We start from the raw sequence: 26,124 nt of genomic DNA, 5'->3' as shown, positions 1-26,124 counted from the left end.
GTGATCTTTTCCCCTTAAGCGTCGACATACTATTATCAAACCAAGAGCCCAATAGGAATAGTACACCTAGGCAGTTCATACACAATATTGTTCTAAACAGACAAAATGGATATGCCTTGAAATGGACAAAAGTGATGCCCAAGGATTTTTTTTACATAATTTAGTGATGAACTGTAGGCTAGTTTCAGTGTCTGCTTGGACAAATATTCCTCTGATTTTACTATCATAGAGAACTTTAAAGCTATTGCCACGCACATTAAAAAATGTTTTTGGGTGGAAACTAAAAGCCAGGGTACTAACATTAAGGGTTGGTTCGAATCAGCTTGTACTAAGGCCTACTCCAACCTTAAGTATGCCCTAAATGTCACAGTTAAGGATCAGAATCTAATAAGAGACCTGAAATGGAACTATAAGAACGTACTTAAAAAAAAGTAAGGACGAAATGAAACAAGAAGCATGGAATTCCCTGCAGAAGGCTTCCATGAACCGAGATACCACAGCCTTCTGGAAGGCAGTTAACACCCTTTTTTTAATGATAACACTAAAGCCACAATAGAGATTGCCATCCCGGAAGACGAATGGGTAACACATTATGTAAAGCTGTATAGCGACCCATCCCCAGTTGATCAGTCACCGGTGGAGGTGGTAGAAGTTCAGGAGCCTTTACCTCCTTCCCAGAAAATGGATATGGGATTTACTCTGAAATAAGTTCGCCTAGCCATTAAAGCAAGCATGGGGGGAAGGCACCGGGCCCGGATGGTGTCCCGGCTGACCTGTTTAAAAATAACGTGGCATTATGGGGAACAATGCTTACGCAATTCTCTAATGCATGTTGCTCGAGGGTACTGTTAACGTCGGGGTATGAGTCTACCCTCGCCCCTATATTAAAAAAGGGGGATAGATGTAGTCCTACGTGCTATCGCCCTATATCATTATTGGATTCCACAATTAAGATAATCGGGCGTGTGAAGCTAGATAGATTACAATTATGGGCCGATGAGCAATCAGTAATCAGCGACCTCCAATATGGCTTTCGGAAGGGCCTTGGTACTATCGACCAGGGCCTAAATCTCTATATCTTGTTAGACAAATACACTAAAGCCAAGGGAGGGAAGCTATTTTTAATTTTTGTTGATCTAACATCCGCCTTTGATTGTGTTACCCATGCTAAGTTGTGGATGATTCTGGAAAGATTGGGGGTTGACATTTTTATAACAATGCCCCCCCTGAGGCGATGGAAGTAATGCTAGGACGTGAGAAGTCGACTGGGTGGGACAACCAAAGATATTCTTCTGATCTGGGGAGGGGATTTTAATTGTTTTTTATGTAATAGAGGGGAGACGGGGACATGTGGCTTGGGTAAAGATACTAGCCTACCGCATTTGGCACACACTACGTGTGGTGTTTTAATGTACGAAATTATGTTTTCGAGCGACATGGGGTTTGCCAATAGTTTGTGTCAACCGGAGGTCCCTTTTGCCCCACTTTTAATGGCAGAGGTGTTTTCTCTACAATCGACTACATATTGATATCCTGCAGACACTCTGCATATGTTAGGAAGTTTAGCACACTTGACACTGCCTTAAGTGATCTTTTCCCCTTAAGCGTCGACATACTATTATCAAACCAAGAGCCCAATAGGAATAGTACACCTAGGCAGTTCATACACAATATTGTTCTAAACAGACAAAATGGATATGCCTTGAAATGGACAAAAGTGATGCCCGAGGATTTTTTTTACATAATTTAGTGATGAACTGTAGGCTAGTTTCAGTGTCTGCTTGGACAAATATTCCTCTGATTTTACTATCATAGAGAACTTTAAAGCTATTGCCACGCACATTAAAAAATGTTTTTGGGTGGAAACTAAAAGCCAGGGTACTAACATTAAGGGTTGGTTCGAATCAGCTTGTACTAAGGCCTACTCCAACCTTAAGTATGCCCTAAATGTCACAGTTAAGGATCAGAATCTAATAAGAGACCTGAAATGGAACTATAAGAACGTACTTAAAAAAAAGTAAGGACGAAATGAAACAAGAAGCATGGAATTCCCTGCAGAAGGCTTCCATGAACCGAGATACCACAGCCTTCTGGAAGGCAGTTAACACCCTTTTTTTAATGATAACACTAAAGCCACAATAGAGATTGCCATCCCGGAAGACGAATGGGTAACACATTATGTAAAGCTGTATAGCGACCCATCCCCAGTTGATCAGTCACCGGTGGAGGTGGTAGAAGTTCAGGAGCCTTTACCTCCTTCCCAGAAAATGGATATGGGATTTACTCTGAAATAAGTTCGCCTAGCCATTAAAGCAAGCATGGGGGGAAGGCACCGGGCCCGGATGGTGTCCCGGCTGACCTGTTTAAAAATAACGTGGCATTATGGGGAACAATGCTTACGCAATTCTCTAATGCATGTTGCTCGAGGGTACTGTTAACGTCGGGGTATGAGTCTACCCTCGCCCCTATATTAAAAAAGGGGGATAGATGTAGTCCTACGTGCTATCGCCCTATATCATTATTGGATTCCACAATTAAGATAATCGGGCGTGTGAAGCTAGATAGATTACAATTATGGGCCGATGAGCAATCAGTAATCAGCGACCTCCAATATGGCTTTCGGAAGGGCCTTGGTACTATCGACCAGGGCCTAAATCTCTATATCTTGTTAGACAAATACACTAAAGCCAAGGGAGGGAAGCTATTTTTAATTTTTGTTGATCTAACATCCGCCTTTGATTGTGTTACCCATGCTAAGTTGTGGATGATTCTGGAAAGATTGGGGGTTGACGTTCATATAGTTTCTTTTCTCCAGCAACTTTACTCAGGGGCAAGGGCCAAGGTCAGATATGGAAAGAATGGGGACTGCACTAGGATGTTCCACATTTCAAGAGGGGTGCGGCAAGGCTGCGTCCTTGCCCCCTTCTTGTTTACATTATATATCAACGACCTAGAAAGAACCCTGCTAAGGGAATGCAGGGATATGCCTATGGTAGCTACAAGATCTGTCCCTGTCCCTGTCCCTGCACTCCTATACGCAGATGATGCGAGGTTGATGGCCCGGACGCCCATTGCTATGCAAAGGGTAGTAACGTCCTTCTCACAATTCATGATGAATTTGGACTAAATTGCTCTAAAACTTTTACTATGAACCATGGCTCTGAGGCTAATAAAAATAAAAAACTGATTTGTATTAACTTGAAGACCCTTGACACTACACCTACATTCCCCTACTTAGGGATACGGTTTGATCAGACCGGTTCATGGTGTAATGCAATAAAAACTAGGAGGCTCTTGTTTTGTAAGTCCCTAATGGCCCTAACTAATTTTAGCAGGAAAATGGGCAGGAGGTCGCCTGGGGAATTGTTGTATATATATATAAGGCTACCTGTGTAGCAATTGCAACTTATGGCGCAGGTATCTGGAGGTACTTAAATGTGACCACATTACAGATGGCTGAAAACACCTTCTTGAGGTACCTTTTAGCTACATTTATATGTCACGCTGAACTTGGTCTGCCGTACATCGAAGACGTAATTAAAATCCAACCTGTTCTCTTGTGGCACAGGGTTTGGACCACTGGAAAAGGGGACCACCCATTAATCATTCTCTGATCACTGAATACATCCCCGCAAGACATCTCAGATCATCAACATCTTTCCTGGTCACAGTCCCCAGGATCAAGAAAGTCAGATGCGGAGGCCGAGCCGTTTCATACAACGCATCAAGGCTCTGGAACTCCCTTCCCCTTCACCTGCGTGCACAACCCAACTGACTATCTTTCCGTAAGCATTTAAAGACTCTGCTCTTTTCACACCCTGATTAGCCTTCTCCCCTACACCCTGCTCTCACAATTCGGTAGCGCTAGGACGCCTCAGGGTAGCTATCACGCTCTACAAATCCTCTTTCCATTCCATTCCATTCCATGAGTGTGTTTGTAATTGTTCTATTTTAAAGGATGCACTGAGTTCCGATAAGGCTAACAAAAGTATGGTTACAATATGTAAAGATGTTTTTATTACAAATAGGCCACCTGGAATATTTCAGTGATCCTTTACTGATGTTTCAGGTTCCTAGAAAGGTCCTTAAAAATCACTGTTTGGCACATCTGAGTGACCTAAGAATAACTAATGAAATGACTAAAACTACAGTGGTGGCACATCATCTTACACTGGTTACCGCTAAAATACAGCCTTATATTATGCTACCTATGAAGGACTTTGAAAGGTTTTTATTAACCCATTTTAGACTAAACATTTTGCACAGACTTTTAAGCTTCCCAAGGTAAACGATTGGACAAGATCACTTTGTAAATGTACATGCGATGGTCTGTTGACTCAGTCGCCCATTCACGTTTTATTCTTTTTCCCATTCTACACAATACCCAGGAAAATATGGATTATTCCAGTGTTAAAAAGTATGGAATTAAGACAATGTCGCCCTGCATTCCTGGCAATTCAGAAGTTGGATAAAAGCCGTTTTTAGATTCCGGAAATCTATTGTAATATGAAATTGAATCTGTAATTTTATTTATGTATAATTCCTCCAGATGTCCTTTATTGTATTTTGTGACTGTGCTTTATCAATTGTACTTTTATGGTTATTATTTTTCTGCACATTAACCGAATAAAGTTACTTGAATTGAATTGAAGGTAGTTATAGTTAGGAAAAGCACTTTTTGTTTTGCCAATAACTTTGGTGCCGTTTGACGAATATTCATAAAATTCTCTAAACAAATTTGCCGCTCACTTTAGCTGCTGTCTTGAACGTTTCAGAGTGATCCATCAAGCAGGGGCCTAGAGCCAGTGGAATAAAAAAATAAGTTTTTTCCATGTTAATTCCCAGAGGACATTAGACACGGCTACAGCCCAAACTGCTGAATGGAATTACACCAAATTCTGGCAGGAAGGTTGGTTCATGGAAGTGCCTCTTTGTGATCTGGTGTAAATCTGTTCAGTAGTTGCTGAGAAATGTAAAGAAATTTCCAGTTGAAGATATAGGGACACAGTGTATCAGCGAGCCCTCCCGATCTTGTGCTGAGATCAGATTGGCTGCCAAACTTCCAACCAGGAAGTGTTGGCAACCATCTTGTGACTCAGTTGAACCGAGTGTTGGACTTGGCCCTTTTGGCAGGTTCACCCCTAAACTTTTTGCTTTAAAATGTGACCTGATGTTAGTTGTTTTTGGCTTCTGCGCACTTTAACACTGTGTCCCAGTGTAAAGTGCGTGTGCAGTCTGAGTGCGTGTGGTGAGATTGGCCTGCCCTCCCATAGGAATGCATAGGGGATATGTGTGTCCATGTTAGTTCGTGATATTTGGGGAGTGGAGGGACGAGTATGGTATGTGTGAACTGGTGAGATTAAATGCTGCGCGACTGTGTGCGCAGATTTATTGTGTCTAGTGGAGAAGTGCCACTTCTAGAAGTTGGCATGTCTGTGTGCAGTGAATGTGAATTGCCTGTCTGGCTGTGATTGGCTGGAGGTGGCTGGTGTGCTTGGCTCCAGGAGCCAGGATGGGTCTGCCCGGTAGTGAATAAGGAGATCTGCATGTAATTGGGAGGGAGGAGTTGCACCTGGGACCTGAATAGGGCTGTGCCTTTCCTCCACAATGCTGACTCCTCCGCCCCCTGTGGTGCATCTGATGTCCCTAGCCTGTCCTGTGAATAGGGAGAGGGGCTGAGCAAAACGAAGTGCTCAAGAACCAGTTGTAACTGGTTCTCCCCCTGCCCTACAGCCTTAGACAAAGGAAATGTATGTATAAAAAGGGGCTGTGACCCCTTGTAAAGTGTTCGCCCTGTGACCTAACTTGAGGGGGGCCTGCTGCTGCTGCTGGGTGCCAGGAGGACTGCCAGTGGGGACTGCCTCCCTGCTGGAGGGCCCTGTGAGCTGGCCCCTGGGCCCAGCCTTTGCCCCCCTGCATTCCTAAATACCTTTTCACTGGACTTTGCCTGTAGTGCCTGTAAGTGTATTTATTTACTCCTGGGAGCGCTTAATTTTCCCGAACAGCGCTTCTGTTTTGAACTGCAGCACGGAGCTGCGACCCTTGTCCAGAGGGAGTCTCTGGTGTGGGGATCCCCTTGCCTTTGTGCCCGATTTTCGGTGCGGGTGCCCACCCCACATATTTGCTGTTTTTGACATCCCTAGCGGGTGCCCACCCCGCCAGGGACTTTGTGCATTATCCTAAATCCAGAGGGAGCCTACCCCTCTTGTGCCCTTCTTAAGTTTTATACTAGCGGGTACCTACCCCGCTTGGTGTGCTTATGGAAAAGGAGCCCCCATTGTATTTTTAGTTAACCGAAGGCGGGAGCAAACCCCGCGCTTCGGTGAAGTGAACGGGATGGAAGTTCCTCGCCGCGGCCCGAGGGAAGCCGGAGGGTTTCCTGGCAACCGAGACTCCAACCTCCACGTCACTGTGACGCGGAGCGGAGGCAGGAAGTCCTGGCACCAGGGAAGACCACGAGGACAAGGTTGGCGTCTGCACCCAGGGCCCCCGAGAGCGAGGGAGGCCCCTGTGGTGCCCGGTGAGAAGCAGCGAGGGGGTTAAAGTACTGGCGAGGCTCCTGTATCATAGGTAGGAGCCCTGCCTGCCGCCTAATCACCTGGAGCCTCTGAGGCTCCACAGGAGAAGCTTCAGCCGCCTGAGAGTAAGGCGGAGGGGGCACGAGGCACATTGTCGGTGCCTGCCCCTGCCACCTGTCAGTCCTGAAGAGAGCAAACCGGAAGGCAAACAGAGGAGTCCCGGTGAGTGGGGCCATAGTTCTGTTGAAAGGAGGAGTGGGTCGAGGCATGTTTTAGGTGCTTGCCCCCCTCCATTACACCCTAAATCAGTGTTCCCTAAGGCACAGTTGGTGCCAGGGTATATTCCTTGAGAGGCCCCGCCTACCAGAGGGTCGCTCCAATGCTGGGGGGCAAGGTTGATTAAAGGGCCCCAGTGGGGGTCCCAAGGTCCAGTGGTGCCGCCCTTTTACCGGTGTTAGTGACCCAGTGTAGGGCTGACTTCCACATTGGCGCCGCCGTTGCGGGCCACTGCGACATCCTTGGCAGATTCCTTTTTAGAGCCAGAGGGCTCCAACAGGGGGCACATTGATTCCCAAAGCCTAGATGGCTCAAACGATGGCATACTGAGGGCCAAGAGGGGTCCAGGCTGTTCCCCGGTTATGTGGCCATTATTCACAGCTGCCCCGCTTGCGAGAAGGCAGCTGCAACGTTCTTGGGCACAGTGCATGCCAGTGCCCACCTTTGGATTCTACAGCTGCCCAGCAAGTAGTGGGCAGCTGCTATGTTTAGGCTGCTCTTTTTCTTTGTTGCTTTCGCTGCATGCGCAGCCAGCCCGGACATTCTGGACATCGGGCATTGGAGCCCCTGTGGATGCCAGTTGGCCTGGGGGACAGTCCTCATGTGTTGTGCCCTCACTTGGGATACACTGGTTATGCCTAATGTGATGTATGCGTAATGGGCAATGCCTTTATGCCTGTGATACCTCTAACTGTGGTTTTTATGATTAGGAGGTTGTTTTGCCTAGTATAGTTCATGCTTGTGAGTTTATGTTTTCCTGCGTGATCTATGCCTCAGGTGATTAGTTTAGCGTAGGGTGTACCTACCTTTTACCAGTGATTACTGGTTGTGTCCTTGTTATTTTGTGCTACAATTATTCTATGTTCTAGAAGTGCTATTTCTACTAAGTGCTATTTCTACTAAGTGCTGATTCTGGCAGTGGCCCACGTGGCCCTGTCTGGAGTAAATAATACCCTGTAAATACTGCCCAGAGCCAGTTGGCACAGTGTATCTCTGTGTTTATGATCTAATGTGTTTATGGTAATACAAAGGCTATTTTTATATATAACCTTGTGTGGAGTTCCTTTTTGTGGTGTGCCTAGTGTGTTGCTCATGTTTTTGTGTTGCTCAAACGCTTTACATTGCCTCCGGGATAAGCCTGACTGCTCGTTCCACGTTACCAAGGGGGTGAACAGGGGTTATCTTGGCGTGTAACTCCCTTGCCCTGACTAGAGTGGTGATCTCTGCCTGGCTTCGGCGCAAGCCTTAGCCAACCAGAGATCCCATTTCTAACACCGAGTTACAGGAAAAATTTAGAAAGAAAAGGGGGCCAAAACAGACAGCAAAAGGGGGGGGGCTAAGGGTCCCCTCCCTAACCTCATAAAAGGCCCCAGGGACCCAAACTCTGGGGCCATCCAACTTGCCGTGTCCCAGTGAGCCCACTCCATGGACACACCATTTTTGCTGCCTATATTGGATCAGACAGGGAAACTTGTGGTTGCTCCTGTCAGAGGGGAGCATTGTTGAAACGCCTGCCAAATGGAAAGGAGAAAAAAGTCTGTTCCCATCCAGCGGGAACTTTTAAAATGCTCCTGTTGGCTAGGAGCAGGATTTTGATCTGTTTCCCTGCCCGCACAGATACGGGCAAGGAATGAGATCAAGATACTGCTCCCGCACACAGGGAGCAATATAAATAGCTGATCCCTGCTGGTGAAAGCAATGCCAGCTCCTGTAGTATGCTGGGATGAGGCTAGGGCTTTGGGGTCCCTAGGGCTTCTCCCATAGCCCCTAATGGCTACATGGGGGGTGCCCTGAGTATGGACCAGTGTACCAACCTTTTTAGAATGTGTCTCCCTACCCCTTTAAAAAAACATCCCCAGGGGATGGGGTCACCAGGGCCTAATAAGGCTCAGGTAGTAGGGTTGTGTGGCCCCCTCCCTTTGAAAACAATACAGTCACAGTTCTCCTTTTACTTGCTGCAGAGTAGGGGCAATGTATATGTACAAATAAGGTTGTTAAAGACTTTGAAAGCACTTTTAATTTCAATGTCATTTTAAAATGACAGCAGACAATGCAGCTGTGCACACGTAATTGCATTAAATCCACTGGGGCCTCTAAACCTACATGCCTTACCCTATACTAGGGACTCACAGGTAGGTTGTAAGGTCAATTGTAAATATACCTAATTACCATATACCTTTTACACAGAGTACTGGCCATGGGTTTGGTTAGCGGAGCCCAGGGCACAATCAGAGTCAGAAAACACCAGTATCAGTCTAAAATAAGGGCAATTAGTGAGAGGACATTTGAAAAAAGGCCTGTTTTTTCACACACTGTCACTACCTTTTAATTGTTGCTGAGTATGAAAAGGTACCAACTCATCTACAAGCTCCACTCGCGTGTCCACATTCCTTAGACGTTAGCAGTATACAATTGTGTTCCTACCATTTTCCTGGCTGATGGGTAATCTATTTTCTACAATTGCACATTGAAAAACGATCTGAAGTCCTTGAAGGAGGTGTAGGTATTGGTAATTTATTGGCACTCCATCTCTTCTGTACTGACTTTTGTCACTGTCCAAGATGAATGATGTCATCAATTATGTCTTTTCAGATGTCATCAGTGATGTCATATATGATTTCATAGAGCATGTCATGAGTAACGCAACATGTGCAGTCATAAGTAGTACAACGGGGGCGCAAGTTACAATTGGCTCTGCTAGCTATAACTGGTGAATGTTTTCATTTTATTTAGTTCAAAACCTTAATGTCGTCACAGACATTCACCTAACTATAACAGGCTTACATAAATTCATGTTACCTGGTCTCCATAGTGCTAACCAGTTAATTTAAAACAGTCCCAAATCATCAACTAGAAGGATTGGACAAATTAGGGAAAGTGGGCAAACACATCTCTATACTGAAATGAGAACATGTAGTAGAGTTATGAATATTGAAATAACTTCCAAATAAGTGTCTGTTTGATACATTTATTCATTCATTCTGATTGTCTAATGTATATATTGAGTTTTGACCACTTTCTTTAATTTTTTCAATTGTTCTAGTTAATGATTGAGGACTTGTTTAGATTTCAGGAATCAATATTGTTTCACTTCAACTGAATTATGTTAGTTAGGAGATTTATTTAATTGTTTTAAATGACTGTTTAGCTGGAGACCAAGAAATGTGGATTTATATAAGCTGATACAGGGCATCATAAAATGGAGGTACCGTAGTTGAAATTTGATTTTACCTACACCAATCTGATACTAGGCCCTTCCAGAGCATTATCACCGTTTCTAAATAAGCTGTGACATTCAACTACGGGTAAGTCGCGCTAATACATCAGTGGTTTATCAAGCATTCCCCTCTGGGATCTTAAACCAGAAGTAATGCAACTGTTGCGGTGAATGTTACAAATAATGCATCCTTAGTGGCACCAAGCACGTACAATTGAAATGTTTCAATGGTAATAATTGTTCTACGTTTGTTTGTGCCGCGAACACTATCATGTGATTACGCAACGGTAGCGACATTGTAAACGAAACACATATTCAAAGATTGCAAGTGTAATTTTATCAGGAATCACATAGATATGACTAAAATTGAGTCCTTTGTTGATTTCTATGCAATTTTTGTGATGAATTGCAATCTATATTTAAGGATATTCAAATATGGTGCCCGCCAACATTGACAAAGGCGACTGGTTAAATGCGTCTGTTGCTCTTGCACTATTGATCCGTACTAAATTGGACATCCTATCTCTGTGAGTGCTGATTGTTATTTTGGGTCAATACATATATATATATATATATATAAATATATATGTGTGTGTGTGTGTATGTATTCATATGTGTAAGTACATATATATGTATGTATCTATGTGCATATATGTGTGTATTATTGTGTACATAAATATAAATATATATAAATATATATATATACATTCACTGAAAAAACCATAGGTTTCACAGATGTTATAGTTAGCTGGACATTTCACTCTTACAAAACCTTTGAAATTCCCCCGTTATAGTTAGTTCAGCTAACTATAACTCGCGCGACCGCAATGCACTGCTGATGATGTCACATATTACATCACTCATGACATGGTCAGTGACATCACTCATGACATCACTGATGATATAAATAACAAGCAAGAACCTAGGAGGTCTATGAGCCAGGCAACTATCTGGCTGAACTGTCAAATCTGTCTTTATGACAGTTGGTGCTGCAGTCACCATATAACAATATAACAAAGAGAAGGAGAAACAAATGTGTAAGTAACCTAAAAGTGATAATGACAAAGGCTTAATCAAGAACTGGTCAGACTAGATCCAGTGCACATGTTGTCTGTGAATAACCATCAGAAAACCAAGTGATCAGTCCTATCATTTGGTCATTCACACTGTGACCAGGCGGGTCCTTAGATCATCTAGACCTCATGCCACACAGTCAAAGTGAGTACTGGATATGGTCTACAGTCATAATTGGAACTACCAATTGTTGGTCTGATAGTGATGGCTCATAAAGGTGATAAAAGTACAGTGCAACAAAACAGGAAAGTGGTGAGTCTAAAATAGGGTGATATGTCTAAACAACAACTTTAATAGAAACTAGGCACATCCCCTAACTAAAATAGGAACAGCGCAAACGACAGTATGATATCACATCTGTCGGCAGCCTGTATTAATGCGGTCTCGGGGTACCCTCGATCCTTGAATTTTTGAATGGTGTTAGTTTTATGCTGTTCATAAAGGTTTTGGGAGGAGGTGATCCGTTTGATTCTAAGTAATTGTGAAAAAGGGAGGTGTTTTTTGAGAGATGGTTGATGGAAGCTGTGATAATGAAGTAGGTTGTTCCTGTCGGTGGGTTTCTGATATACAGTGGTTTGTAGGATGCCCTGGTGGTGGATGACCAAGACATCTAAGCCGACAGAGTACAGGATTTGAATAGAGAACAGTTACTGTTACCATCACACGCTAAGGATGAACGTAGGGCAGTATTTGTATCCAAATACTCGACCAGAAGTCGAAACATCAAAAAAGTGATTCTCAAACACTGGCTGTTACTAGCCTTGGAAGAAGATTTCAATAGAATATTCGCAAGTAACCCCATATTTGCCTATGAAAGGACGAGGAACATCAAAGAACTACTTAACCGGAAAACCAATCTCCCTGTGAAAGACTTCAAAGGAACATTACCTTGCCATAATTGCGGCAATTGCAACTCCATCATACGAGGCAATGAAATTACTCATCCACTACACGGGACTAAAATCAAACTGAACGTTAACGGAACATGTGACAGTATGAACCTAGTGTACATGCTAAAATGCCCATGTGGCCTCCTATACGTTGGCAAAACGACCAGGAAGATAAAAACACGTTTAGTGGAACATAAGAGCAACATTCATTTAAAATCCATCAAATAGACAGTTGCCACCCATTTCCAGGAACGTAATCACAATCCCAGTCAATTGAGATACTGCATTCTAGAAATGGTTCCAATCTTGCCAGGAAGAGACATTGATCAACACCTACTCAGACGAGAATTACATTGGATACACCGTTTGACCTCAGTACAGCCCAAGGGGCTAAATGAACGCTTAGAATTCAATTGTTACCTATGAATTCACTTTTCCATGGGACTGGTTGTCACACAAACTTTTTATTTGATTTCAACTTATTTTATTTAACTCTATTCTGCCGTCCATCACCGTACAACGAAGCGCTGGAGGTTTGTTCACAGCTACTAACTCTCGGTAAGCAAAGCACAGAGACCCTTTCGCACATTGAAATGCGCTTTATGCGCATACACAACAGAGAACTCACTAAGCTTATACACTCTTCCAGAAAGTGGTCCAGTTTATCACACCGATTGGAACACCACATAGAGCATCGATTGCAGGTCAGTAGATAGTATGTGATATCATCCGACGATGTACGTCTCACGACGAACCACTTAGCGGCACACTGTTCACATTTTTTAACTAACCGGTAACACGCCAGTATGACGGTCACACCTCCCTAACAGAGCACCGTTACCACATTCCGAGTTTACCCACTCAGTTGAATTGAACACATTTCACTTGTTTTTCACCTCAATACGAAGTTACCGTTCCGGTTGTTTAATTTTTAATTTTTAGTGTTTTGTTAAAACAGATTACAGTCCAGGCACAGTCCCACCGATAACCTGCCCCACACTCGTCCAAACACGTGTTTTTAGACTATCACGAGCACCAGCATGATAGTATAGTTGTTTTATGCTTCAGGCATACGAATTGATTGTGTTACACCTGGTTACTTTGCAGGAACAAGACCCCTGACGAAGGGCGAATGCCCAAAATGCATTGGGCGGAATAAAGATATACGTTTTGAAACAATTTGAAACATTATGAAGTAATAATGTGCAAATCAAGGTATAACAGAAAATAAACCAAACATGGATAAAATTTGAAGAATCTATTATTTGAATGAATCCAAGGAAAAGATTTATTTGAGTGCTCGGAAGGGACGTCACTCTCGAGGATAGTGACGCTTAGCCAGAATATTCAACCCCAGGCCCAGGGTGTAAACTTCAGCAGCACCACCCACTTTATGAACTCACGAAAGTCAAACACAAACCGTGTGCGATTCCCACGCTCCAACCATTGACACAATTGACCTTTGCTTGTTTCAATTCTTCAAATATATTCAATAAACCATTCTTTAGGAAATGGATTCAATACATCCCATACCCGTATTAAATCAGTGAAGCAAAGATTGTCTTGGCAAAACTCTTAGATTTAAAAAAGTTATCTTTAAACATGATATCATTAAGGTACTTTCTGACAAATACTATTCAGTGAGGGTATGGAGGCACAGAGCTTTTAAGAATCAAGAAGTTGTGCGAATAGTTAGAACATAGTCTGTAACTGATCTATTGGTCTAACATCAATTATTATAATGGTTTGCTCACTAGATAGTAGTCAATCAGAGTGGATTCATCATTTTTATGCGAATGGAAAGAAAATGTGTTTGACCCCCAAATGTTGATGTCATGAAATGTCCTTATGGTCATCGTAATCAATCTGATATTTATTCACTGCCCTAACCCACAACAGTCTCTTTGACTTAACTTTTACTGTTTTATCCAAAGAAGGTTTCAGAATGATATTAAATCTATCCCCAATCTTATGTCTCTTTAACACTTTGCTAACGTTATAAACATTGCTAGAAGACTGCTAGGTCATTTGGACTGGGGTCATAAAAGGAGCCTTTGGTGAGCTGATGAACTCAAATGTTCCCTCTCTTACAAAGTGCCTGCTTTTATGAGCCACATAGGATTTATTAATGCTGTATGAGAAATGTACAGTATTTATATTCTCTGTTCATCTAGTCACTGGTGATTGCATGGGAATCAAGTCCCTCTACACCCATGGGGCTCTGAGCCATCTTCTGATATCTCTAACTGGTTGTTTGTATCTTGGTATTAACCTCCAGGCCCAAACCATCTTTAATTGATGCCTAACCACAAGAAAATAATAGTTAGGTGGCCAGCATAAATATCTATGGATTTGGCATTGCCATTGTCTCAAAGGATCAAGTGAAGATTTTAAAACAGCTTATGTACATTTCTCTAAATAATTCCCAAATATATTTAAAAAGCCTTGAAAAGGGTATTTTAGGAGGGTATGTGCTAATTTTTTAGCTTTCAGAATATTAAATCCTTCTTTTTCAAATATAACACTATGACTTATTTTTCAAATAGTGTTCATTGCCATACTTCTGCTGTTGATAAGCACAGTAAAGTACGGACGTACTATTACCATATTTAATCATGCCCAATTTACTGGCTTTGAAAATACTTATTTCTCAGTTAGCCATCCTGAATTTGTAAGGTATGATCTGCATATCACCTCATATGTCTTCTCGGAGCATTTAACATACTAAACCAATCTTCTACTCCAGGTGCCTTCTTTCATATTGAATTTCCACAATGCTGTTGTTTGTCAGCTTTAGCAGTTTAATATTTGATTAAAAACATGGGGCTAAAATGACTACGTGATGTGAGCATTTATGTAAGAAAACGGCTACATTTAAGATTTCAAGTGTTCACAAAAAGTGACCATGCTCCTGTAACTAATTTTTACACATATGTAATACAACTTAAAATTCATTAATATTACATGTGAGTAAATCCTACTTAATTTGGTGTTCCAGGGAATTTTTTCCTCTGGTAAGCAGTGATGGCTCCTATGCTAAGGAGGTGGAGCGTCGCTCCACTGCCCTTGAGCAGGAATTGAAAGGAAAAAATAAAATGAGACTAAAGTCATGGTATTCAAAAATGTTTATTTTCCTCCTGATGTGGCAGCTTGCGTGGGGGGGCGGGACTGAAGAGCAGGGGAAGAGGGTACAACCCTCCTAAGTGCACAATGACTGTTTGGTCGGCCCTCATGGGCCTCCCAAAGCAGTCATGTGCACTATCCCTGTTCTCCGTGCAGGTTGTATCACAGCCTGCAGGGAGAACTTGCCCATCCCTACAGCCACTGACTGAAACCTGTGTCATGGCACTCAGACCAATAACAACTTTGCTTTGCAGTGTTGTGATTAGTCAGGAGAGCCTGTGTGCCAGGTGCTTCCTGTCCCTGGAAGATAAGCGCAGGAGCAGAGACTCAGGACCCAGAGGGAAGGAAAGTGGTTTTTTTTATTATGACCCAGACGACCCACCTGCGTCTCCCCTTCACCTCCCACCCCTCCACGCCTACCCCACAACTGCTGGTAAGTTTACCTATCACTCAACAATTTGAGATGATTCTTAGGCTCCTCTCCATTGCTTGGAAATGTATTTTCTTTCCAAGAAAGAAAGGAGACGGAAACAGCCTCAACATTGGTTGGGGTGTAGGGAAAAGAGTTTCTCAACAGAAAAATCCATGGAAAAATAAATCAACTTCCATGGCTCAAAATTTCTGACTCTACACCATATTCAATTGTAGAATATGTAGAAATGTATATGCAGAAATGTGTAACTATAGACGGAAAGAGAAATTTACAAATGTTTTCTTTTAGTATATATGATGGGTGCTGCTTTCCATGTGTTCCATGTGACCCTTGACCCTGCTTCAGGGCTGGTCGCTCCACACACTGCGCGACTCCCCGTGAGTGTGCCCATGGTCCCCCGCTGCTGCCGCAAGTTCGCCGCTGCCCCGCAGCTAAGGATTCTGGGTCTGGTAGTCTGTGCCTGTTTCTGCCTGCGATTCGCCGCTGCTCCTGCAGCTGAGAATTCTGGGCTTTGTTTTTGTTTTTTGTGCCTGTATTTGCTGCCTGTGATTTATTACTTGTTGTGTTGTTTTAATTTGCCCCCTCGCCTCCGTTTTTCCCGCTCTGCTCTCCCCCCGCTCCCCGCTCCCCGCCGCTGCTCCCCTGCGGCCCCGCCCCCTTCTTTTCTGTGCCCCCTTCCCATTCGCTGCCCCGTTCCTGCCTCCCAGCTGCTCCTCCCTCCCACATGGCCATTTATGGCAGAGTCCACTCGTACACGCAGCGATCACGCGCAGCGAGCACGCCGTTTGTGTGCCGAAGGCGCGCCAAAGGCAAGCCCGTCTAAGCCCGTCTGTGCCTGGACCGCGCCCAGTGCCAGGACCCCTGGCCCCCGACGATGCCAGCCCACACAACGGACCTACGACGCCGCCACCCTCCACGCACTCAACGCCGGCCGAAACTCCGCCTGCTACGGAGCCAACCCGAAACGCACCCACGGACCCTTCACCTGCCAAGACTGCAAATTCACCTGCCTCCGAACCTGCACCACTCCCGCCAAGCCAGGCACCAGCAACAATCACCTCAAGTGCATCCTGCTCAACACCCGCTCCATCCACAGGCACGCCGTCGAACTCTGGAACCTCATCGACACAACATCACCAGACGTTGCCTTACTCACAGAATCATGGATGAACGCCTCCTCAGCCCCCGACATCGCCATAGCCATCCCGGATGGCTACAAGATCAGCCGGAAGGACCGCGTCAACCAAACCGGAGGAGGCATCGCCATCGTCCACAGAAACAGCATCCGAATCACGACCAACTTCGACGACACCCTCACCGCCGCCGAGCACCTTCACTTCCAGATACACATCGACCCCAAGACGACCCTCAGAAGCACTCTCATCTACAGACCCCTGGGACCACGCACACAATTCAGCGAAGCCATCGCAGACTTCGTCAGCCAGCACACCCTAATCTCCTCAGACTACATCCTCCTAGGGGACCTCAACTTCCACCCGGAGAACAACAATGACAGCAACACCACCGCCCTGCTGGACAACCTCACCAACCTCGGACTTAAGCAACTGGTGGACACCCCCACCCACTACGCCGGCCACACGCTAGACCCCATCTTCTCCAGCAAGCACATCTCCTTCAGCCACTCCACTGGACTACACTGGACATATCATAGCTGCGTCCACTTCAACTTCAGGACAACCAGAACCCACCACCACCCGCAACAGGTTCCCCGCAGAAGCTGGAGCAAGATCACCGCCGACCAACTCACCACCTCCCTCAGCCAGCACCCTCCCACCAACACAAGGGACCCCAAAGAAGCAGCCCGCAACCTCACACAGTGGCTCACCAACTACACCGATGAACCCGCACCCTCGAGAAAGCCTGGCGCCACAACCAGACAACAGAAAACATGACAGCCCTCAAGAACGCCACCCGAAACACCACCAGCTGATCCGCACCACCAAAAGGACTACATTCAAAGAACGACTGGACAACAACACCCACAACAGCAAGGAACTCTTCTGATCGTTAAAGAGCTCTCCAACCCCAGCGCCTGCAATGACATCACACCCTCACAAGACCTCTGCGACTCACTCGCCTCGTTCTTTCACTGCAAGATCGCCAACATACACAACAGCTTCGGCGCACAGACCACGCACCAACCTCCGAACCAGCGCCCCCCACCGCCACCCTCTGCACCTGGACCCCGGTCAGCACCAAAGACACCACCCGCACGATGAACACCATCCACTCCGGCTCTTCAACTGACCCCTGTCCAAACCAGATCTCCAACAAAGCCGACTCCATCATCGCACCCCAACTCCGGGACATCATTAACAGCTCCTTCGCATCCGCCACCTTCTTGGAGAGCTGGAAACATGCCGAGCTCAGCGCCCTCCTTAAGAAACCCACCGCGGACCCCACAGACCTCAAGAACTTCCGCCCCATCTCGCTCCTCCCTTTTCCTGCCAAAGTCATCGAGAAGACCGTCAACAAACAACTCTCCGCCTTCCTCGAGACAAACGGATCCCTCGACCCCTCACAGTCCGGTTTCCGAGCAAACCACAGCACCGAGACCGCCCTCTTCGCAGCCACCGACGACATCAGGTCCCTGCTCGACAACGGGGAAACAGCTGCCCTCATCCTCCTGGACCTCTCAGCAGCCTTCGACACCATATGCCACCGCACCCTGATACAGCACCTCAGCAACACCGGAATCCAAGGAACGGCCTTGGAGTGGATCATCTCGTTCCTCACCGGAAGAACCCAGAGAGTCCGCCTCCCCCGTTCCTATCCGCGGCCACCGAAGTCATCTGCGGTGATCCGCAAGGTTCCTCGCTCAGCCCCACCCTCTTCAACGTCTACATGAGCCCCCTCGCAGCCATCACATGCTAACACAACCTAAACATAATTTCCTATGCTGACGACACCCAGCTGATCCTCTCCCTCACCAACGACCCCACCACCGCCAGAGCCAGCCTCCAGGAAGGAATGAAAGACGTCGCGGAATGGATGAAGCTCAGCCGTCTGAAACTGAACTCAGACAAGATGGAAGTCCTCATCCTGGGACCATCCCCCTCTGCCTGGGATGACTCCTGGTGGCCCCCTGCCCTGGGCACCGCCCCCAAGCCAACGGACCATGCACGCAACCTGGGCTTCATCCTGGTCTCCTCCCTCACCATGACCAAGCAAGTCAACGCCGTCTCATCATCCTGTTTCAACACCCTGCGCATGCTCCGAAAGATCTTCAGGTGGATCCCCACCGAAACCAGAAAGACGGTCACCCAGGCCCTCGTCACCAGCCAACTGGACTACGTGAACACCCTCTACGCTGGTACCACAGCCAAACTCCAGAAAAGACTCCAAAAGATACAGAACGCTTCTGCACGACTCATCCTGGACATCCCCCGTCACGGCCACATCTCTGCCCATCTGAGAGACTTGCACTGGCTCCCCGTCAGCAAGAGGATCACGTTCAGACTCCTCACCCACGCACACAAGGCTCTCCACGACATGGGCCCCGAAACCAGGAAGACAGTCACCCAGGCCCTCATCACCAGCCAACTGGACTACGGGAACACCCTCTACGCTGGTACCACAGCCAAACTCCAGAAAAGACTCCAAAAGATACAGAACGCTTCTGCACGACTCATCCTGGACATCCCCCATCACGGCCACATCTCTGCCCATCTGAGAGACCTGCACTGGCTCCCCGTCAGCAAGAGGATCACGTTCAGACTCCTCACCCACGCACACAAGGCTCTCCACGACATGGGCCCCAAATACCTCAACAGCCGCCTCACATTCTACACACCCACCCGCCAGCTCCATTCGCAGAACCACCGCCGGAAGAAGATCCTTCTCCTACCTGGCGGCCAAGACATGGAACTCTCTCCCCACCCACCTATGGCGGAACCAGGACCATCTCTCCGTCAGGAAGCAACGGGAAACAACTCAAGACCTGGCTGTTCGAGCAGTAGCAACTCCCCCTCCCCCCAGAGCCTTGAGACCCTAGCGGGTGAGTAGGGCGCTATACAAATTCGCTGATTGATTGATTGATTAATTGATTTGTCAGGAAACTTTTGGGAATTCCAATAATCTGCATCAATGCAAGGGAATTGCAAACCAAACATTATTTTTGTGCACTGAGCCATGTGAGTGCTTTTTATATCACTTGGGTGTGAATTTCCTTAACCACTTTTCTAAGCTGGATAAAGTATTCACTGTGCCAATTTAGGTACTCCCAAAATGTGCGTTTTATTCACTGAAAATCACAGAAACTTGATATCACAGCATTCAGATTTTATGCATAAACAATTGCATACAAAGTGCTGAGGCATCATCTGCTGGGGATTCTGCAGATGCACCTGGTTAAGTATTCCACACAGCCCTACTTATGCAACTCTATTTGCAAGGAAGTTGCCATTATCATGACATTGCTTGTTTACCATTTTGGTGTGGTAACCCACCTCCTCATTGGTTAGTAACTTACTGATAAATCATTATTTGATAATGTAGCATGCCATTTTAAGAATATTAATAATAATTACTGTTGTTTAATTCACAATGCAATCTTTGTGAAATCACAATGATAGGTGGTTGCCATGCCACCTTGGCCAGCAACAAGTACTAAGGAGCATATTTTTCAATGTTTCATGCAGTGCAGCCAGGCAAGCCACCTTGCTGCATTGCCCTGCATGAACGGGCAGGAATTTCCTGTATTTAACATGGCACAGTGCATTCCTGTCTTTTCCTTGCGCAAGAGCACAATGTTCTGTCTAGCACTAACACATATACCCATGCAAAGTGGTGCAAGGTTGCCTGCATTGCAGACAGGGGTGTTTTTGTGCTGCAAGGGGTACCTTCCAGCAAAAAAAACCAATCCAGTGAGGCTTTTTGCTCTTTCTATGTGGGCTGCAGAATGGAAAACACATAGAAAGAGGAGAAAACAAGGAGAAATAATACATGTCTCCTCATTACACAACACATGGGGAGGCGTATAATTTTGACACATTCCCAGATCTACCAGAAATGGTAAATTTGGAAATGCATCAAAATTAATGGGTGGATGCATGGGAACACTCACGCTCCACCCATGAAATGCTACCTGAGGCAGAGCAATGCAACGCAGCACGAGTTGCTGCATTGTGTTAATCTAGATTTATCAAGCAATGCAGAGGGTTTCCTGGCTTCATAAATCTGACTTAGTAGTTGCATCACCCTTGCATGATGCACTTGCGACACAACTGATAAATCTGTCTCTAAGTGAAAAACCCCATAAAAAGTTACCTAGTGTGATTCCCCTGGTGGTTACTATGCATCATCACCCTGCAGTAGATTCTCATGCCACCCTTCTCATGGAACCACCTTATCCAGGAACAAAGACTATTTAACCCTGTCTCTCCTATGAATGGGTAGAACCATCCACATGCCTGGGAGACAGGCTTTTGCCCCATGATGTTTCCCCACCATTAAGCCAGTGGTCCGTCCTGATGCCTGCGACAAAATATGTGGGGTAAATTTCACATACACCAGCAGATTTGAGAATATGTATCATTAATGAAGAAGAATATTTGGTGTTTTTATGGTTTTCTCAACAGTTTTGTTTGTCTTTATTAGGGCTTGTATGAAAATAATGATTATTCTGATCCATATTTCCAGAGTAATATAGAATTTAATAAGTTTCTGCTGTGAGTATACTAGTTTGTAATTTCTAAGAAGGTTTGCTTCTCCTATTCCTCAGTACTTGCATGGCAGGTATGTTGCCCTTCAAATGACTCCCTTCCAAGTGTGCACAACCAAATGCAAGACATGGGATAAAACTCTACATTTTCCCTTTCTCCCAGAAGGGTGGCTACATTTTAGAGCTCAATGTGCTGGGGAACTCTAACAGGGTGTACCAGCAAGAAAAGGGGGCTCTACAACATAATGTGATGGCTTCACTTACTTATGGGCACACATTTTGTTGACGATACACATTATGGGGAAAATGCTTCATCATAGGACACCTTGCGCTCTCCAGAAAACCAGTTTGCTGGGGAGCGGGCATATACCTGAAGTCAGGGAGGTACTGCTACCTAAGAACGGAACTATGATATAAATATACTAAAAATCAATGTGAGATGCTAAGCAAACTTTTATATTTACTAGAAATATCACTTGGTATTAAAAACCAAATATGGAGATAAGGGAAATTAGTACCCCATCACCACATCTACTATCAACATGTTTCTGCCTGATAGTTCATGCAAGTATGAGAAAAGAAACACAGGATCAGGTGTGGCAACTACACACTAGTGTGCTACTATTACCAAAAGGGTGGCCTTTGTCAACCTTTTATGTATCAAGCCCTTAAGTACCTGTAACAGAATAATAATATGCTTTTGAGACCTCTTAAGTTAGGTAGATCTGGGCTACATAGAAATCGAGATCAGCATGCAACACTTTAAATGCTTGATGAAAAAGTGACACTGCACACCTGAAACAACATTATTTGTAAGAATATCAAGTTGTGAGAGCAGCTCATAATTCTACCCCACAATGGAGTCATATATTAACATCATTTTACAGGGATTAAGCTGAATGCAAGCATAATCAAAGATCAAGATGACTGATCTCTCATAGCCACTACACCATCAACTTATTTTTTTAGTGTACTTCATCTGTATGGTTTGACAGATGGAAAATAATTTGTGAATCTGTTTTTCCTAATAAAGTTTGCATGTGTCTCAGAAATTATTAATTAGGTATTAGTTTTCTGGGCTCTTCAGATGAATCCAAACCTATTGTGTCCAAGGATGCCATTCTAGAAAATATTAGACTTAGGGCCTGATTTAGATCTTGACGGATGGGTTACTCCATCACAGAGGTGACGGATATTCTGTACGTGGAAATATAAATCCCAATATATCCTTTGGGATTTATATTTCAGCAGACAGGAGATCGCCACCCTTGTGTCGGAATAACCTGTCTGTCGAGATCTAAATCAGACCCTCAATTAGGATGTTTAATTGTGTGAGACAAGCCTAAAAGAGACTGTAAAACATTGAAGAATTAGTTTCATTTCAAGAATAAATGATAATTCTGTATGGAAAGGTTGCAGTGAAATTATTGCTCTCATGATTAGTATCAGTTTCTGCTACCTTGAGGGAAAACGTATCATTAAATTCCTCTTATAAAACTTTGCATCAATGACTGCCAGTTATTGAGCGAAAGTGTGTTATCTTGGGCTGTAGTGCATTGCAGACAATGTGATCCACCTTCAGGAAGTAATTCCTGCAGTTATTGTTTTCATAAACAGAACATTAGAATAGCTTGTCTTATGTATATAACAGTATGAAAGAAGCCTCTTCTTATTACCAGGTATTGTAAGAACAGGCATTACTGAGATGCAAGTTTTGAATAGCAGGCTACAGGAATCTCAGAATGATGTGCATTGATCTGGTCAGCTCTAGTACCACTGTAATATGTGCTTTGTGCAAAATGCTAATTGAATCTCATTTTCAGGAAAATATTCCACTACTGTATTGGTGGCTGTAAATCAAGTATCAATAAAGCAATTTACCAAAATCTTCACTGCCCTGACCTATTATTTGTCTTTGCTCTCTAGGGAACAGATGTGATCCCATTCCTGACCACTGCACTAAAGGATCCAACCCATTTCAAGGATCCAGAAAACTTCAACCCTGAAAACTTCCTGGATAATTACGGGGGTTTCATGAAAAATAATGCCCTTGTGCCTTTCTCTATTGGTAATAACCAAATACATTTTGCTTGAAACTATGCTGAATTCCTATACTTGTATCTTTACCATAAGTATGTTGGCCAGTGTAGCACACGTCACCTTTATTGAAACCTTGTTGTGTGCTCTTACCTCATTCCATATTCCTTGCATTTAATTTTTTCATGAGATGTTGGCTAATTCTTTTCTGTTAATTGTCTCTTTTATTTGTAGGGAAGCGGAGTTGCCCAGGAGAAAGCTTGGCTCGTGCTAAGATATTTATGTTCCTCACTGCCCTCCTGCAGAATTTCAGCTTAAAATCTCCAATTAACCCAGAGGACATTGACCTTACACCTCGAGAATGTGGACTCGAAAATCTTCCACCACTATATAAATTATATTTTGTCCCGCGTGAAGAGAACCATTAATGGTGTACCAGTAACCTGGCTCATAATTAGGGCTGGGTTCAAATCAGCAGTGTGTACTGTCGTACTGACTTGCTCCTTTTCCACATTGTATTAATTCATTCCCATATTGTTATCCTTAGTTCCAGAAGGTCAGATATTAGTTGCAGTGATAAAATAGTGATGTGGCAACAAATCTTGTCATGTCAAGATACCACACATGCAATATTTTACTACAGCCCAGAAAATTATCAGAGAGACGTTTTATCATCCTACTTCACACTTACTTTATGAAAATAAACACCTTGTTATGAATAGTCTAATATCATTGCCAGGCTCATCCCAGTTGTGCATTTATTCATCAACATCTACATTTCGTATTTTAGACAAGCAGCTGTCCTCATTAACATACGGGTTGTTATGGAGAACATAGTGTTAATAGTATGTCAGAAAACACAGCCTTACATGTTAGGGAGTCCCCTCGCTTTAACTTACTTAAGTAAAAAATGCTGGGTACCCGTGGGCATATTAGCAAGAACCTCATTAAAAGTATCGCTGTTTTATCCGCAGGAAACTGCAGCTAAAACGGCGATAATAGGCTTGCTAATATGCGTTATAGAATTCCAATAGAAACCCATGTTAGATGTGCAGGACATCTAACCTAGGATTCTATTGGATTCTATAAAGCATATTAGCAAGCCCATTATCGCTGTTTTAGCGACAGTTTCCTGCTGCTAAAACGGCGATAATTTTAACGAGGTTCTTGCTAATATGCCCCTTAGTTCTTTTCAAAGATTCATGCAGAGTCTTGAAACAGCTTCAAAATAAAAGTTATTACCAAAGAAATATGCTGCTTCAATGGAAAGTCTGACATTACCATAACTTCACAGATACTAGTCAAAAACCTATAACTCGTCAATGTTAGGTTTATTGTTTACAACGTTAAACAACACTTTCCTAATACATATATTAACCCCTTGCATGCTGCCGCGATTCTGCGCCTGTGCGGCAGAATCGCGAGTGGGCGGGATCATGACGGCCCCCAGCCGTCATCAGCACACGAGCGCCGTAGTGCATGGCGGATCGGGCCGTCATCAGCATGCAAGGGGTTAAGGTAGGAATCATACATAAAAAGTGATACGGATATGCAAATGTGTTTGCTTGCACTTGATTGATATATGGAGAGTTATAGTAGTTTAACTGTATCAGTGACATTCATATGTAATGTTCATTCTGATAGATACATCTGCCGTGTGGATTCCTCACCTTGTGAATATCCCCCTTGCATCAGCAACGTTCGGAAATTTTCTTCGTAGCACGCCGACGTGGACGACGTCACAGGAGTACGACCTCGCGCGTGACTCCGCCTGACGTCACCAACTCCTTATTAGGCCCACGCCGGCGTGATTACGTCAGTTCCCTTTTTTCCGCGTCTTCGATGCTAACGGTTTTCGGGATCTTCTGCGATACTTAGTATCTTTCTACTATTACAGTGTTGCTGTTTTTCCTTTAATTCTTCCTTCTTCATCGAAGATGTCGTCGAGGAAAACAGGATTCAAGCAATGTGGGTCTTGCGCTCGTATGATGTCGATCACCGATCCACATGGCGATTGTTTGTGGTGTCTTGGATCAGACCACGATGTTAAGAACTGTCGGTCTTGTTTCAAGATGAACCCTAAGGCGCTTCGAGAGCGTGAAGCAAAGCTTCTTCTTGCGAAGGTAAAAGGAAGAGAGGCTGGGAGATCTTCGAGGTCGACGTCGAGACGCTCGAAGTCGAGGCAGAAATCTCACTCAAAGTCGAGGTCGGCTTCGAGGTCGAGGTCCAGAGCGAGATCGAGGTCCAGAGCGAGGTCGAGGTCCAGGGGGAGATCGAGATCTGGATCCAAATCGGCTTCGGGTCACGCTTCGAGCTCCTCGAAGAGGAAGCACAAGAGGAAAAAGCACAGCTCTAGACATCATTCGGGAAAGGAGTCTTCGGATTCGAAGAAGAAGTCTCGTAAGCATCATAAAGACTTCGTTTCTCCTTCTCCTGCCCAGTCCCTCGGAGGTTCCCCGACTCCGGAACAAGAACTGGATCCGGTATCTCAGCATTCTTCGGAGCACGAGGAAGAAGAAGAGGTGGTTCCTCATACTCCAACTCCGATGGAAACTCCTGTAGACCAAGAGGGTCAGAATGAGCCTATGTCGGAACGACCTCCTTCAGAACATCCGGTAGGTTCGTACCCTCCCTTTCCTGGTCCTGGACAGGACCCCTCGCATTTTCTTAATGCGATGTTTGGAGTTTACTCGAGAGCGATGTATCCCACTGGAGCACCTGTTGGTCCCATGGGTCCGTTGTCTTACAACTTGGGCATTCCTCAGAGTTACGCCCCAGCTCCATTTATGCCATTTATGCCGGCGCCTCCTACACCTTGGCTCGGTACGGCTCCGCCAAGGTCTTCTACTCCGTATGCGGCTTCGCCGACTCCG

The 26,124-nt window shown here is 44.8% G+C and overlaps 1 protein-coding gene across 1 annotated transcript in view; it reads left to right on the top strand.

Annotated features, from left to right (window-relative positions):
* LOC144781950 (cytochrome P450 2G1-like) overlaps positions 1 to 24,220 on the top strand; it is a 471,871-nt gene extending 447,651 nt beyond the window's left edge. Inside the window, exons 8-9 of the mRNA XM_078661041.1 lie at positions 23,141 to 23,282; positions 23,486 to 24,220. Coding sequence (XP_078517167.1) covers positions 23,141 to 23,282; positions 23,486 to 23,679 — 336 coding nt within the window. The 3' untranslated portion in view covers positions 23,680 to 24,220. The remainder of the gene's footprint in view (positions 1 to 23,140; positions 23,283 to 23,485) is intronic.
* Positions 24,221 to 26,124: the final 1,904 nt, after the last annotated feature.

The sequence above is a fragment of the Lissotriton helveticus genome, chromosome 9 (assembly GCF_964261635.1).
Source record: "Lissotriton helveticus chromosome 9, aLisHel1.1, whole genome shotgun sequence".
In the NCBI taxonomy this organism is placed as follows: domain Eukaryota; kingdom Metazoa; phylum Chordata; class Amphibia; order Caudata; family Salamandridae; genus Lissotriton; species Lissotriton helveticus.
This window is presented reverse-complemented; position numbering and strand designations above follow the sequence as displayed.